The sequence below is a fragment of the Misgurnus anguillicaudatus genome, chromosome 17 (assembly GCF_027580225.2).
Source record: "Misgurnus anguillicaudatus chromosome 17, ASM2758022v2, whole genome shotgun sequence".
NCBI classification, from domain to species: Eukaryota; Metazoa; Chordata; class Actinopteri; order Cypriniformes; family Cobitidae; genus Misgurnus; species Misgurnus anguillicaudatus.
Genome location: NC_073353.2, coordinates 31,312,893 through 31,328,997, shown reverse-complemented (window position 1 = coordinate 31,328,997; position 16,105 = coordinate 31,312,893). Strand labels below are relative to the sequence as shown.

The window sequence follows — 16,105 nt, the reverse complement described above, 5'->3', positions numbered from 1 at the left end:
CAAAAGATGACTGACAGATATATATTCCGTAATGATGGAAAATGTGCGTTGGGTCTGTTAAATTTTTAATTAAAGAGATCATTTAACAGTGATTTGGTAGGAACAAAACATCTCTAAATATAAGAGATGCTTTATGTCAGGCAAGAATTATGCATAAATTACAAAATTTGCCTGTTCACATTTAATAAATAAATAGTCTTACAATGCCACTACAAGACAAATTTGTTTTTAACTATTCACCAGATTGCTTTAAATAAATTAAATACACAACAAAGTCAAATTAAATGGCAATGCTTAAAAAAAAAACTTGACTACATTACAAATGAAAATGAATAAACAAAATAAAAATCAAGTCAAACAGTTATGACTAGCAAAGAAGCACAATAGCACAAAAACAAAGGATTCACTGAATCCCAAACAAAAAACACACATGTCCTGCTGGAGCATGCAGCAAGAATGTATCAACCATATACAGTAGTTGGCAAAAAAAAAACGGAGCAATGGATAAGCTATGGGGGAGGTCGACCTGGCAGTGGTAGCATCAATAGAAACATAAGCAGTAAGGTTTAGAAATAGCGTCAGATTGCGAGCAGATGGCGGCAGCTCTGAAAAAAGCACTTAAAAAGAAAAGCCAAAGATACAGAATGACACATAGCTTTGGCCACAAAAGCCGTTCACCATCAAGCCTGTGTTGCCTTGCAGCATCAGCAGATAGAGGAGATGTTGGGCCATTCATCCTATACTTCTTAAGAAAGCTCTTATAATGCTTTCGCTTTGCTTTTTTTTAAAAGAGAGAGAGACGAAACATGCAGGTCATGAGAAGGATGGACACACCTTCAGCAGGGCTTTCATAACCCTCTGCCTCCTCAGTTCGCCCATTAGGGGCTTCGTCGGCAGCAGTAGCTGCCTGTGTGTGAACCTCAGCCTGCAGGCCGGGCAGAGCCTGGGCCTCGCCTATGACCTCTGCGCGCTCTAGGAGCTCGAATGGGGGTTCCTGTTCAGGCTCATCCCCACTCCACTGCTCCTCCTCTTCCTCCTCCTCCTCCTGTTCCTCTAGAGCTGCTGCTGTTGCTGCGGCTTCCGAAGTCTCCTCCTCTTCCTCCTCCGCAGCTGAGAGACTCTCTATGGTCTCCTCTTCTTCAAAAAGAGGGAGACAAGTGGAAACATCAAGACTATAGACAACACAGACTTGGGTTACTGGGGAATTAAAAGGTGGGACACTTTCAGCTCTATTAGTTATGGGGATGTCTAATGCCATTTGCTTAGATATGTTTAGATGGAGTTTATGAACTCATGGTGGATAGGTTATAAGGAATAAGATCATGCAGCTTGGGATTCTTATTAAAGCAAGCACGCTTTTCTTCCTCACCTGCCTTAATATTTACAGCTTAATCAAACTAATTATTATAATGCACTGCATACTTCATTTTAAAGCCATAGGTATAGTCTGTTTTGGTCGAACGTACAGTTTTGCAAGGCATAGTTCATTTGACTCATGCACATGCGCAGACGTTCGACACATGCCCATTGCGACAATTTGCAATACCTCTCATGGCCTACATACTCCATACTCCTGTACACGGATTCGCAACTTGCGCGTACAGTGTATGTGGGGTTTCAGAAATCGGCTATGCGTGTACAGTACCATATGAAATTAATCATACTTTGGCCTTAAGGTGACTGCCTAAGTGATGGAAAGCAATAAGAAAAAAATGCTGTCGTCTTATACAGTAATTAGGGAAAACGTAATTCCTGCCGATAGTATTGCACCAGGGGCGTTGCTAGACATAAAGCTCTACTGGGGCACGGCCCCCCATCTTTTTTTTACTTTTTCTTGAAAGCCTGCGTGTGCAAGATACAATTTCCTTTGCTTAACCCACTATTCCAACATTGCAACAAGTACTGGGAAAGACAAACATTAATTTAAAAATATTTAGGTATCATCTCTATATATACATATATTCAACATTATTAACATGTTTAAAGGCATAAAATGTTTGGAAATAATGGCCGGAGAGAATTTTTTTTATGCACATTTGCATTTTACATAACAATGAGTAATAACTTCTTTTTTTATTTTTAAGAATATTTTCATTTTATGACTGCTACTAAAAAATCTATCTTAGTTACTGCTAACTGTTTATGTAATGACCTAGAGCTAGTGAACTAAATATTAATTTCATATCTGAAAATACAAAACAGTATAACACAGTTTTTGTATGTGAACAATGCAATTTTATAGACTATTGACAGAGGTTTTCCTGAGATTTTCCCTCTAATGTTTGAGCCCTGACAGGGTAAGATGTTATGTGTCTTTACTCCCTTAAATTCATCATCTCTCATTTTTGCTTCCCCTTTCCTGCTTTGCACAAAACATTTCTGATGTCCATCACATGCGTCAATGATCGGGTGAAAATAAGATTTTCATTATTATTTAGAAACTTACTTTAGTCTCGTCATGTTTTCATAAACCAACTCAATCGCGTGTACTTTGTATGCGGCTGCGCGCGGCAAAACAGTCGCGTGCACGCCTCAATTCATGTCCGCGTCCGCGCACCCATCGCGCACCCATTCATGTCCGTGCGCGGACGCGGACATGAATTGAGGCGTGCACGCGTCAGTGCGACTTCTGCGTCGCTTTTTCAAACGTGAACTGACTACATTGCATATAGATCCGTTTTGCCGCGATTGTCTTTGTAAAGGAATAAACTAGTTAATTGCTAAAATGTAAACTTGAGATTTACACAGGGGCACAAAAGATTTACACTGGGGCACGTGCCCCAGTAAAAGGGGTCTAGCGACGCCCCTGTATTGCACTAAATATATTCTGATAAGATAAATCAGTAATTAGTATTGATGTTATTTCAAAACTTTTTAAACCGACATTGGCTTAACTTAGCACCCTCTTCTATACCTTACATTATTAATACACTCGCTAGTAAAGTTTATTCACAGCCGCTGTATTTTGCTACTTATATTGTCTGTCGATTTTTCTGTGTTTCCCCCTGCTTCTATTAATGTAAAGCTGCTTTGAAACAATTACCAATTGTGAAAAGCCCTATATAAATAAAATTGAATTGAAATTGAATTAATCTTTAGGAAATGTCATTTTTAATATTTTTAAGGTATTACAGGGTTATCTCAAAAGTTACTCCCAAATGATACAGGCTGTAAATTGTGTGTTTTACAATTAAAATCACAGATTTGCCAAACCTATTATAATATTTCTATTGAAAAATGACAACGGGGTACAATATTCTGTGCACCACTATAGATTTTTTTTAGTCTAAATGTAATAAAAAATTATTTTATTGGCATAAGAGCTTGAGTTGAAGCAGAAGTGAAAATTAATTCTTATCCTGTGTACACATCAAACGCAAAGCTTCACAATGCTAGATTACTCGCGGGATTGGACTTTGTGTCATGAGAATTCTCCTATTGAGTTAAATATTTTTGACTTTTCTGAAGATGCATTTAAAGCAAATAGGGCGTGTTCGCTGTAAAGTTCCGCCCCTAAATCACCTTATTCGCACTGCCCCGCACGAGTTTGTGTCTATTCGCGTCTTTACATTGACTTTGTATGTAATCTACTCTGGCAAATAGTAACATTTGCTTCTGGTGTGTACACCACCATTATGCTGCCAAACGCGAAACATCCCGTTCCTCGCTATAGCTTACTCGCGGGATTTAACTTTGTGTCATGCGAATTTTCCGCTTGAGTTGAATATTTTTAACTTGCACAAAAGGCGCGTTTGAAGTGAATAACGTGTGTTTGCGGCATTCGTGTCGCCCAGTTCGTATCATTCGCATTGGCCTGTGTTAATTTACGCAAATATTTTTGACTTGGCTGAAGATGCATTTAAAGCAAATAGGGCGTGTTCGTGGTAAAGTTCCGCCCCTAAATCACCTTATTCGCACTGCCCCGCACGAGTTTGTGTCTATTCGCGTCTTAACATTGACTTTGTATGTAATCTACTCGCGCAAATATTAACATTTGCTTCTGGTGTGTACGCCCTATTATGCTGCCAAACGCGAAGCTGCACATTCCTCGCTCTAGATTACTCGTGGGATTTAACTTCGTGTCATGCTAATTTTCCGCTTGAGTTGAATATTTTTAACTTGCACAAAATGCGCGTTTGAAGTGAATACGTGTGTTTGCGGCATTCGTGTCGCCCAGTTCGCATCATTTGCATTGGCCTGCGTTAATTTACGCAAATATTTTTGACTTGTCTGAAGATGCATTTAAAGCAAATAGGGCGTGTTCGCTGTAAAGTTCCGCCCCCAAACCACCTTATTCGCACTGCCCCGCACGAGTCTGTATCTATTTGCGTCATTGCATTAAATTTGTATGTAATCTACTCGCGCAATTAGGTAAATTCGCATCTTGGAATTTTTTGGTATTTATGCATCTGACGAATTGCATCTATATAAGTTTGAGCAAAACCTTGTTACAAGTCCATGTTACACTGTCAAAAATGGTCCCAAGCTGTCATTGGGGCAGTATCCTTTTAAAATGTTCTAATATGTATCAATTCGGCACAGATATGTATGCATTTGCTACCAATATGTCCCTTTCAGGTACTAATATACACTCTTTCGTATACAGTATGTACTAAAATAACCTCATTAGGTGCACAGGTGTACTTTTTAAAAGGGTACCACCCCAGTGACAGCTAGGAATTATTTTTGATCATTTGTTTTGACAGTGTGCGATATCTCAGTATGAGCATCTTGTGTGCTTCCATCGAAATTAAGTATATGTGACCTCAATGTCACAAATTTGCTTATTTGATTTGTGAATTAGAAATAATAATTTCACATCATTATGTTTCTTTGCTTTACATATTCATGTTTATTTTATTGCCATGTTTAATTACATTTTGAATCTAACTTTTGGACCACACTGGATGATTGTTTTGAAACTTTTTGCTAAATTTTCCATCCCAGCTCCTTCATTTGTTCAATTATATTTTTCAACATGAAAAACTGACTTGCAGATAACACACTTCACAATGCTGGGTGTGCATTTGCATTGTGTCTTTTAACTGAGACGGACAAACTAATGCTATTGAGACGTCAAAATGAATTTAAACCAAAGATGCAGAATTCTTGCTTAGAACGAAGCACAAATGCAGCTTATGATGCGGATTATTTTCTATGAGAGGGAGATATAACTGACACTCTTTTTGCTTGGATACTGAAGTGAAAGGAGGGATAAAAGATAGAAAGAGAGAGAGAAAGAAAGTAAGAAAGGTAAAGGACCAACAAACTTAGCGTCTTTGACTAAAACCCAAAATGCTAAAGTTAAAAGAACAATAAGGGTCCCTGATGAAAAATGATTTACAACATAAATATTTTTCTTTTTTACCTTCATTAACACTGTAAAATAAGAGCTGAAAGTCTTCCTGTGATCTACAGCACGTGTACATCAGCAGGTTGGAGAGATGGTAGGGGCCTGCCAGGACAGGCGGGGTACAGACGTATGGGAATGTTTTTGGGCCTGATCAGGGACAATGGAAAGTACAGATGGACGCTAACATATGGGCGAGACAGATGCAGAGACGAGAACACGGCAAACAGGCAAAGGTAGGAAATGTGCACAGCATGCACAAATGTCCTGCTGATGGTGCAAGTCATTTGGATTTCAGAGCCAGTTATTTTCCTACTTTAACAGAAGACTTTATGACAGCGGGGAGTTTGACTGTGACACAATGTTTGTGTTTTTCATTGCATGGCACGACGATTTCACTAAATCCAAATGTCTTGCAACTGGAATACACCAAAGACAAGGTACAAAAACTGATGCCACCCCCACAAGACACGCTCTCTAGTCGGAGTGGGCACGACACAACGGAGACAAAAGACAGGGAGAGGTGTACCAGAGAGAGAAAGAGGTGTTGATGCTGAGCCAGAGAAAGAGAGTGGGTGTTAAGAGAGAGAAAGAGGAGGAAGAAGGAGGGGTAGAAAGAATGGCAGAGAGGAACCATGCGTGGTTCACCTTCGATCTGTCTAAACGCTGCGGCCTGCCCTGGTGGGCGAGAGCCAGAGCGCGTCCACTCTGGGCTGAATAAAGGGTGTTCATAGTATTCCTCATCAGAGTGGTAGGGGTCATCCTCAGGCACAGACACTGAGATGGAGGGGGCGAGGAACTTGCACCTCTCGCGAGAATTTTGGAAGCGGCGTAGAGGACCTGCTTCCTCCTCATCCCCTACATCTACAAATAGACACAAGGAAAAGAACTGCAGGGAAATCTGGACAAAGAGACAGAGAGACAAAGTGACAGAGAGGAAAAAGAAGTGTAAGAGGAAAGAGAGACGGTAGAAAGCTTGAAAACTTGAGGAGAAAAGGTACAGGTGTGAAAGAAAGAGAGAAACGAGATGAATCAGAATATGCTGAAAGAGAATAGAAAGGAAAATAGAGAAACAAGAAATAAAAATGAAAGTAGTATGCGAACGAGAAAGACACACACAACACAAATACACAATGTCGAGAAACACACAGTGAGACCGCAGCGGTGTTATGCCATAACCAGAGTTTTATCAGCTTGTACTTTCACATAGATGTATTTCAAGTGATCTAAGGTTGAGGCAACTGTACTGTTATTGCGCAAATCGGCTTAAAGTCAACATGAAATGGCAGTCGCAACCCATTTTATTTCTGTAATTTGATGTAAATCTAATATCAGGATATTCATGGAAAAACTTTTCTAAACACATTATAAATGTTATATTATACACAGTTTTTCACCATTACTGAGTTCTGGATTTGTTATGAGGTCCTGAATTCATGGCTCGATGACGCACTGGTGCCATAGAGCATGGCCCCGCCTTTAACACTATAATAACTTGAGTGTATTAGCATCAACAGTTCGCACGCTCAATCACAGGCACCCATTCAGGTTGTAGCGGTATTTAACTCTTTCCCCACCATTGACGAGATAACTTGTCAATTAAGAGAAAACGCTTCCCTGCCAATGACAAGAATTTCCGGCTTTCTGCAACTTATACAACCAGGAAGTAGCGCCTCCTTTAGCGCCTTTAGCGAGAAAAAACTATGTGTATGTTTTAAAGATCGCTTTGCATCTGATCTCTATCAAAATGGAATTATCTTTTTGAAGAAACCTACCCATTTGAGAGGTGATAAAAGAGAACTAATGAAGGTAGGATGAAACGTTTTTTTTTTTTTTTGAAAGCAGAGAGTCTGTTCTTTCATTTGATATATTGTTTGTTTATATATTTAAAGAAGAACATTTTCTGGAAGGCATTAAACTTTTGTGAAAATAACAAAAAATGCTGGCACTGGCTGGCAACTTTTTAAAAAAACGCTGGCGGGGAAAGAGTTAAAGGCTAAGAGAGACGGAAACTTTGGGCTTGGTTTCAGTGCCGAAAACGAACACGCCCCCAGTGTTTGAGAGCATCCAGCTTTTTTTAACTTTTGATAACTTGTTTACTTGGAGGGTTTTAGGGTTATGCCAATAGATGATAGTATCGTGTATCGATGATCGTCATACTTATGGCTAATAGCGGGCTTTAATGACGAACGTTGGCAATAATTTTTATTATTATCATCATGGTTTCACATTAACATGCGCAATTCATGCTTTTCTCGCATGAGAGGGTTTGTGGGCTTCACTTTGCGCGAGAGAGCTTGTAATGCACACGGATTCTTTCTCGCACACATGTAGACTCAATGCGCGCGTCTTGGACTCTTGCTAGGACCTGAATGCGTGCAGCATGGAGTCCTTCTAGCACCGGAGCTTGTAATACGCGCACTAGTAATAGAGATTTTCTTGCACTAGAGAGGTTGTTAGGCACGCAGAGGGTTAAAACCAGTGAGTTTGTTGTTCCCACTCCCTGGCACGCAGGACATTTTTGAGCGCCTGGACTTAATGATGCAGATGGATTAATGGCATCAGTTTTAAGAAGGTTGCGGTCATAACAGTGTTTCCCTTGCTTCTTTTTTCTCCACCAATCAAGTGACTTGTCATAAATAAGTAAAAATTAACAAATAAATAAATGAGTAAACTACTGCCCCGCCCCCTGATACTATTGTGTATCGGCGATCTCTACAATCTGAAAAGGGGGCATATCGGCCAATACTAGAGAGGTTAACACATTTTTCTGTGGCGTGACAAACTCAGAACAAATATATAAAGTCATAATGAGTGTGTTTACATGCATAGTCTTACGCAAATTATGCTTACCCTGGTGAAAAACAAATATACTTTATTGTATTTCAAGTATATTTAACTTTGCAATAGTACATTACAAATATACTTACAAAGGAATGTACTTTCTTTAAACATATTTAAAGTATGCTTACAACATATTTGCGCGTATTTTTTACAATTAAACTTTTAACATACTTCAAAATAATTATACTTTAGTATATTTTCTAAAAGTATACTTTAGAAAAATATACTTAAAGTTAAAGTTTTGTGCAATTTTTAAAGTATACTAAATTTAAACTTATTTTAAAGTGTATTTTAGGTATACTTTATCGGTATGCTTAAAGTTATCATTATAATAATGCACTGACAGTATATTTCTAAAATACATTATTTAGTATTCTTTAGAAACAGTATATTTTAAGTACATTTTGAAAGTATATGGGGTGTACAAATGTATATTATTTTATGGAGAAATAACGTGGGCTTAAAATTACGAGAGAGCAGTATGTTCAGTTACATTTTATATTGTAGATGTATACATTTGTAATATACTACTAACATAATAAGGTACACTTTAACTTCACTATAGTCAAGCATTGGATAAACCAATAAACTGTGTTTTACCACAAAATAACCATGGTTTTGCTAATAATAATCAATACACCAAAAAAACATGGTTACTAAACTTTTACCACAAAAAAAAACCATTCATTTTCGTAAGGGGAATATGAGTGTTTGTTTTTTTGTAGTTTTTGAGTCAATTGCATACCGCTTATAGCTGTACACACATTAATTAACTTAAACAGTTTTCGTAAATGCATTTCAGAGAAAAGTGAATTCTGAGATTTGAATAATGCATCTGACGTGTGTGTGATGACGTCACGACGCACGTATTTTGATTTTTACCAGTCGTTCAAGGCGGACGGATTGAGTCCCAAGGTACGTTAAAATATCTTAAAATTAATTATATTTGATTATCGTTTGACCATTCTGAAGTTTATCAGTAGACTATCATATTTCGAATGCGAAATGTTGTCAATAACGCGGTGTCTAGTGATAAGCTGCTGTGTAGCTTAGCTTAGCTTATAGCTAATGTTAAAGGTTTGAAAGATAGCACTGTTAGCCTGTTATATCCAATTAGTACACCCGATTGTTTTGTTAAATATATGTATTGGTGTGTATGTATATGTTAATGAAAAAAGGTAGCGTCAGAAAATCTGTTTTTTTAAATGTAGCGTGAAAGTTAACCATTTATTGACTGTTTAGAGGTTGTAAGGCTTTTAGCTAACTGTATTTAGTATTAATGATGCTGCATTCTTTCCTCGGAAGCAAAAGTTTTTCCAAGACATTTGTAGGGAGGACTTTGCAGCTAATGGTAAGTCATTTTAAACTCTTAAGATATAATAATTCATTCGTAGTAGTAAATCAAGCTTCAGTTTAGATAACGTTATATACATATTGAGCCGGTTTCCCGGACAGGGATTAGACTAGTCCTAGACTAAAATAAATGTAAGAGCTGTCCAAACTGAAAACAACTTGCACTTACATATCTTAAAATACACCAGTGTCCTTTGTTTTGCCTCAAAATGCACACAGGTGATGTTTTTATTAAGGCATGTTTTTTGAAACTAGTTATACTTCTTAATTAAACTAAGGCCTAGTCCTGTTTTAAGATAATCCCCTTTCCAGGAAACCACCCAATTGTCTGCTTGTTGCATTTTCTTTCTGACAAGTTTTACATTTAAATTTAATACAATAAAATCTTTCTTTAGGAGCTGAAGTATTTTATGTAAGGAGGATTTTGCAGCCCATATAGGCAAGTCATTATAATGAAAACTCTTAGGGGTGGTTTCCCAGACAGGGATTAGCTTTATCCAGGACTAGACCTTAGTTTAATTAGGATAGTTTTAACAAACATGCCTTACTAAAAACATTACTTATGTGCATAACGATGTAAAACAATGGGCACTGATGTATTTTAAGATATGTCAGAGCAAGTTGTTTTCAGTTTGGACAGCTCTTACATTTATTTTAGTCTAGGACTAGTCTAATTCCTGTCTGGGAAACCGCCCCTTAATATATATGATGACATTTAAGTCAAGCTCTAGTTTAGGTAAAAATATATCTGCTATACAATCTCTGCCAGTAAACTATAGATTTAATACAGTAAGTCTTAAATAAATGTAATGTTTTAATATTAAACACTTTTTAATTGAGCTTATTGTCTCTCTTTTTCAGATTTCCTTAGGCTGAACCAAAACCTGCCAGACTAAAGTTGATTTGGGAGAGAAAGACATTGTAAACTCAATCATCTTGACATTCTTCAATGAGTAATTGTTCAATTTTTAGGCAAATACTGTACACTTTGAATGCTGTGAATAAAACTATATTTTAAATATATTTAAAATGAATTGTTTTTGACTGTTTTAATCAGCTTTTATTTATTTGGAAAAAAATATTTTGGTTATGTTACCAGCTAAAGAAATCTATTCCCAAAATAGCACTCTTTAAGTTAACTAATTATTAACGCACTTGAAGTATACTCATTACTAATCTAGCTGCAGGTATGTAAAAGTATACAAAATGTAATGTACTTGGCATATTCATTTTTCACCAGGGCAGTTTTTAGAATTTTGGATTGGCCAAAAATATATAGAATGTACGCAAACAGTCTATTTAAGATATACTGATTGTATGTTTGCAAGACACTCATAATACATTTGTAATGTACTCCTAACATAAATAAAACACACTCTAAATTCACTTATCAAGCAAGAATTTAGCACAAAAACCGTCATGTACTTAAATTGTACTAAATACACTTAAAGTTGTTCCACTTTAGCACACAAAAGTACACTAAATACATTTAAAGTTGTACTTTGTTACAATTAATATACAACTAAAATATATTAAGTACAAAATTAGTTGTTCCAAAATAGCACTCTTTAAATAAACTAATCAATAGCACACTTTAAGTATACTGGTCATTAGTGTGACTGCAAGTATACTTAAGTATATCAAAATTAAATATATTTAGCATACTATTTTTTCACCAGGGTAATAAACTGATAATGCGCTGGGTCAGGTAAATGCGGTTTTCTTTTATAGAGGAAAGGCCATAAATGGCATAAGCAAAACACTATAGTTTTTTTTTTTTTGCAAATTAACTTTATTTTGCGTTGCATGTTTAACACCTTAAACAACTTTCTTGCCGTTTTGTTCATGTGCATGTCTCCGCGTGTTAAAAATAAATGTCATACGCGGAAGTAAATGCAAAGTAATGCAAAAAAGTCTACACTCGACTAGGGTTGCCAACTGTCCCATATTTTGAGCCTTATTCATTTATTTTTATTTATTTGTCCCATACAGGACGTCCGGCGCCCTGTTTTCTGACTGCTACGCTGATCCAACCAGTGACTGATACAACAGGCTTGTTTCATGTGGAGCCACAAGAACCGAGCGGCAGATAACATCAAAATCCCACGAGAGCGATTAGAGAAATCATACAAAGGAGACTGCTAATGAAATGCTCTCGTGGTACTTTGATGTCATCCACCTTTAAGTTGTTGCGGCGCCACAAGCAGCAACAGCAGCAGTGCTCATGCTGCTGATCACGACACTTGAGAATGATCTTCGACACCTTACATTCAATCACAATCAGTATACGTTTAAGAGGGTCAAATAATATGATTTCATGTTTCCTTTTTATATTATTTAGCTTTTTGTGCATGTATAAGATCTGCATAGTTTCAAAGTTACAATAGTTACATTCCTGGAGAGATCGCTGATCCAGACCTGCCCGTCTCAATCTGTAATGCCCCAAGGCATTTTCAACTTTACTAGGAAATTCTCGCGCTTGTGATTTACAGACTGAAAGTGTGTTTTAATGAAAGTATTTAATGTTGATTCTAAAAAACTATAGCTCACAGAATCTATGTAAGTTTTAGTTTGTCACATGTAAGATTAACATGAAGGCGATAACGTTTGTTACCCTTAGTGCAGGAGTCAGCAAGTGTTTTATTTTAGACAGATAGTAAAGGTAACGTTAATGGTTCAATAAAAGGACTGTGTTAAAAGTACCTGCTGTAAATTAACAAACTATTAAAAAACCTGTTGTATAAGAGTTATAAATTCATATTTAATTAGGAGATTAGCTTAGCCTGGGTTTTCCCATGCTGCCTTGCGCGCAAATTTATTCATGCTGCAAGTCTAGCATGAAAACCATGGACCAATTTTGCCACTGAAATAGGGAACCAATCACAGAACGGGAAGGGGGCAGCAAGATGATGACGATGTCTATGCGACACGCCGAAGCAGTTTTGATTATCCAACACGACAGCAGACGCAAAGTTACCTTTCAATGCAGCCTTAGATAGTTTTCTAAGTAGTTTTAAACGCAAGTTTATTTAAAAAGGAGCAACTATTGGCGTTAAACAATTTCATATCCAAGAAGGATGTTTGGATATGGCAAGACATGATAGCCACAGAGTTTTATAGGACCAACCTGCTCGGCATCGTCGTTGACGAAGTACAATTAACTTATAAATGGTAAGTGGTATTTATTAATATCATATTATCATGCCTGTAGCCTATCTACTGTGGTTGTTACAGTCCCACTAAGTTGTGTTGCTTTTCAATACAATATACAGCTACCGGTTTAGTTGCATTGCTTTCAGCTGTGTGCACACGTACCGATAAAAGTTGTTGACACTTGAATTGATGTCACTCTACATACGTCATCTGGTATAATTGAAATGATTGGCTATGAGCTACGTACAGACGCATTTGATAGATATTCGTAGCGCACAATAAACGGCTCTGGGCATTCGTAAACCACAAGAATACAAGAAAATGAGCATGTGGTTCCCAGACCACATCTCATTCTCTATGAGACTGGTCTGGTGTAAGCCAGGCTAAGATTAGCTATCATTTTGACAAATGGCTTAAATACACTGTATACACAAAACCGTATTCACGCTGTGGCAGGCCATATTTTTGTCCCGTATTTTAGAGTGAGAAAGTTGGCAACCCTACGCTCGACTCAAGCATTTGGCAGAGAAACTGCAAAAATAAAAGCTCATGTTAAATTTAGAGGTTCTGCAGACATGAGAAGAAATACAACAGTATAGCTGTTAGCTTTTTGAACGACATATGTACTATAGGCGGTGATGTCACTGCCTGCTAGAAACCTGGCAAATCTCCAAATCCCACGTAAACGCAGTTTTCCACATAGCCGGTTTATTGATTTGCATGTAATCGCATAAAAACAGGTTTTTATAATAAGTAGAATAAGTGACTTTAAATAGCATCAATTGTTTGATTCACGATTTTACATTTTCTTTGGTGTGTAAGTGTGTATTGGTTAATGTTAAAGGTGACATAGAATGATTGAACAGAATATTTATCCTTGTTCTGTGATGTGACATGTAGACAAAAATTTTTTTGTTTGGGTCTGTAATGCCTTAGAAGCTTCCTAAAAACCTCTCTCAGATAGCTCTATTAGGGTGGGGGATTTTAAACAAGTGGTTTTGCACCTATTTGGCTCCCCCTACTGGCTTAACTTGCAATCTCATTACTGATTGGCTGACTTTGCTGCCACTCAAAAAATTTAGCCAATTATTTTAAAGTGGAGGGGCAGTTAGATGCCTGTGATGTCATAAGCATCAGTTTTATTAGATTGGGCTGTTTTCTGGCTGACATTTCTAAAAGAGTAATTTCTATGAGACTGAGATGTTTAGCATGTTTTGCACTTTTTGTATGTTTGTGAATGTGGGTAGACTACCATTATTCAACAAAGACAAGGTAAAATGTTTTTTCATTCTCTGTCCCCTTTAACGATATGCAAAAGGTACAAACCCCAAAGTAAACGATGACACGAGTTATCGTCTCCAAAGTAAATCTCTTTTCTTGGACTACAACAAAAACAAAAAACACGGATTCAATTGTAGGTAACAGTTTACTTCCTGGGATTGGTGATGAAGACAAGACTGACATTATCATAATTCCTCCTGCTTCGAACTCAGCCTGTACAAGTTAACTCCTGTTAAAACTGCGACCGAATTTTCAAACAAGGTAAGGAGCGTCACATTTCCTAACGTACAGATTAGCCGGCCAATCAGGGACAGTTTTGTACAACATCTGTGCGTTTCAGGAAGACAGGGAAATCTGGAGCTACAAAAATGTACGGTATGTGGAAAATAATGTTTTTTAACCATAAACCACGCAAACACATTGTACGATACCAAATACACAAAATAACATTGTTTTTAGCAATTAAATAGGTGCACCTTAATATCGCTTTACGAGGACTTTAAAGTTCACTGGCATTTGTTTGGTTTCTGAATAGTGGGCATTCCGCACTAGACTGGTGCAAAACCAAAATAAGATTGTGAAAAACAACAAGTACTTAGTAGACGCATACGAACGTACTAAGAATAACACGTACCATGAATTGTGCATGATAAAACCTGTAACGTATTAAGATGGCTGTATTTAGATTTCATGGTGACTTTAATAGCTCAGTGGTGTAGCATTCGATGCACTGTAAGTAGCTTTGAATAAAAGCATCTGCCAAATGCATAAATGTAAATGTTATATACTGTAAAAATCCTGTAAATATTTGCTCAGAGTAAAGCCTGTGAGACTATTACAGTAGTAAAATCAATGTTAATGACACTCGAGGGGGATCTGAGCATGGCATTCACCTACCACAGGCAGTAGATACAGACAAAATCAAAACTAGCACAAGCCCACAACATCAACAGCACGTACAGCACAACATGCAAAACTGTAGACAAGGACGCACAGAGGAAGTGAAAGAGGTTAAGATCAATCAACAGATATCTGAAGGGGCATTGGAGAGAGGATGAGCAGGCAATCTAAATGACACACGGTTTCAGCAAACAGCCGGGTATCAGCAGAAACATTGGCCAGACTGGTTGGCTGAAGCTGAGACAGTGAGGCATTCAGTTAAAGGTAAGAGGGTCTCATGCAGGACAGAGTCAAGATCCATGATTGGGCAGAGTTTAAGAAGAGTTTGATTTGTTAGACGGAAAGGAGGGGGTGGGGTCACTTTGAGGTTTTTGATTTAAGCTCCCGTAGTTAGCATGATGAAGATGAGGCCATGTTTTTACAGCCGGAGATGCTGGATGAGGAAGAGGAGGTTGACTTGAATGATGTCAACAAAAGAAGCAATGTTGATCCTGCAAACACAATTCCATCCGTCTTTGGACAGATGCCACAGATTGTGGCCAACTGTGACGGGGTGATCAGCCTGGAAGGGACGGGACTAGCAGACGCCCCAGTCGGGACAACCTCATTCTTGCCAGGGCCAGAGGGTGACCAAAATACTCATGAGGTCAAGTTCTCTTAGTGGTTCTCACCTCTCTCCATACACAATCACTCATTAAATAAAGCATGATCCTACCTTGCTCCAGTGGTCCGAAATGCTCTGCTGCCGGGGACGGTGGAGGAGAGGGAGGCAGGTTTGCAGAGTCTTCCACTATAGAAAAAGAAAAGAACAAGAAATTGAGACAATGATCAAGTTCACATCCACACAATTATCAAACCTGTCTTAAAAGATAAGATACTGGGTCTCATTCACTAATAATTGTGTATGTTTTTCGTATTTATACGCACACTTGTAATGCCTAAAAGCTGCTGTGTGACAATATGTACAGCTAACAAGCCAAAGAACCCAGAAATAAGTTTTTATAAGCTGTCGAGCCGTAAAACCCAGCTTTTAAGGAGAATAAAGTGTATCGCCGACTACGTTTCCCCCTATTGGACGCAGTTTTACTAATAGGAGTACTATGAAAAGTTGCCTGTTTCCATTTCTGTGTCTTTAAACGCTCGTTTTTTTGAAGTTGAAAGCTTATAAAAACGTATTTGGTTTTTTTGGGTTGTAAGATGTACACCTTGTCACACAGCAGCTTT

The 16,105-nt window shown here is 37.7% G+C and overlaps 1 protein-coding gene across 25 annotated transcripts in view; it reads right to left on the bottom strand.

Annotated features, from left to right (window-relative positions):
* The window catches only part of map2 (microtubule-associated protein 2), a 137,310-nt gene that overhangs the window by 27,988 nt on the left and 93,217 nt on the right, over nt 1-16,105 (bottom strand). For 15 of the 25 annotated variants that reach the window (XM_055214523.2, XM_055214526.2, XM_055214525.2 and 12 more), the window contains 3 exons: nt 15,597-15,671; nt 5,999-6,214; nt 835-1,137 (listed from right to left, as the gene is read on the bottom strand). In XM_055214523.2, coding sequence (XP_055070498.2) covers nt 835-1,137; nt 5,999-6,214; nt 15,597-15,671 — 594 coding nt within the window. The remainder of the gene's footprint in view (nt 1-834; nt 1,138-5,998; nt 6,215-15,596; nt 15,672-16,105) is intronic. The other 10 variants (XM_055214536.2, XM_055214549.2, XM_055214538.2 and 7 more) reach the window with 5 other exon arrangements.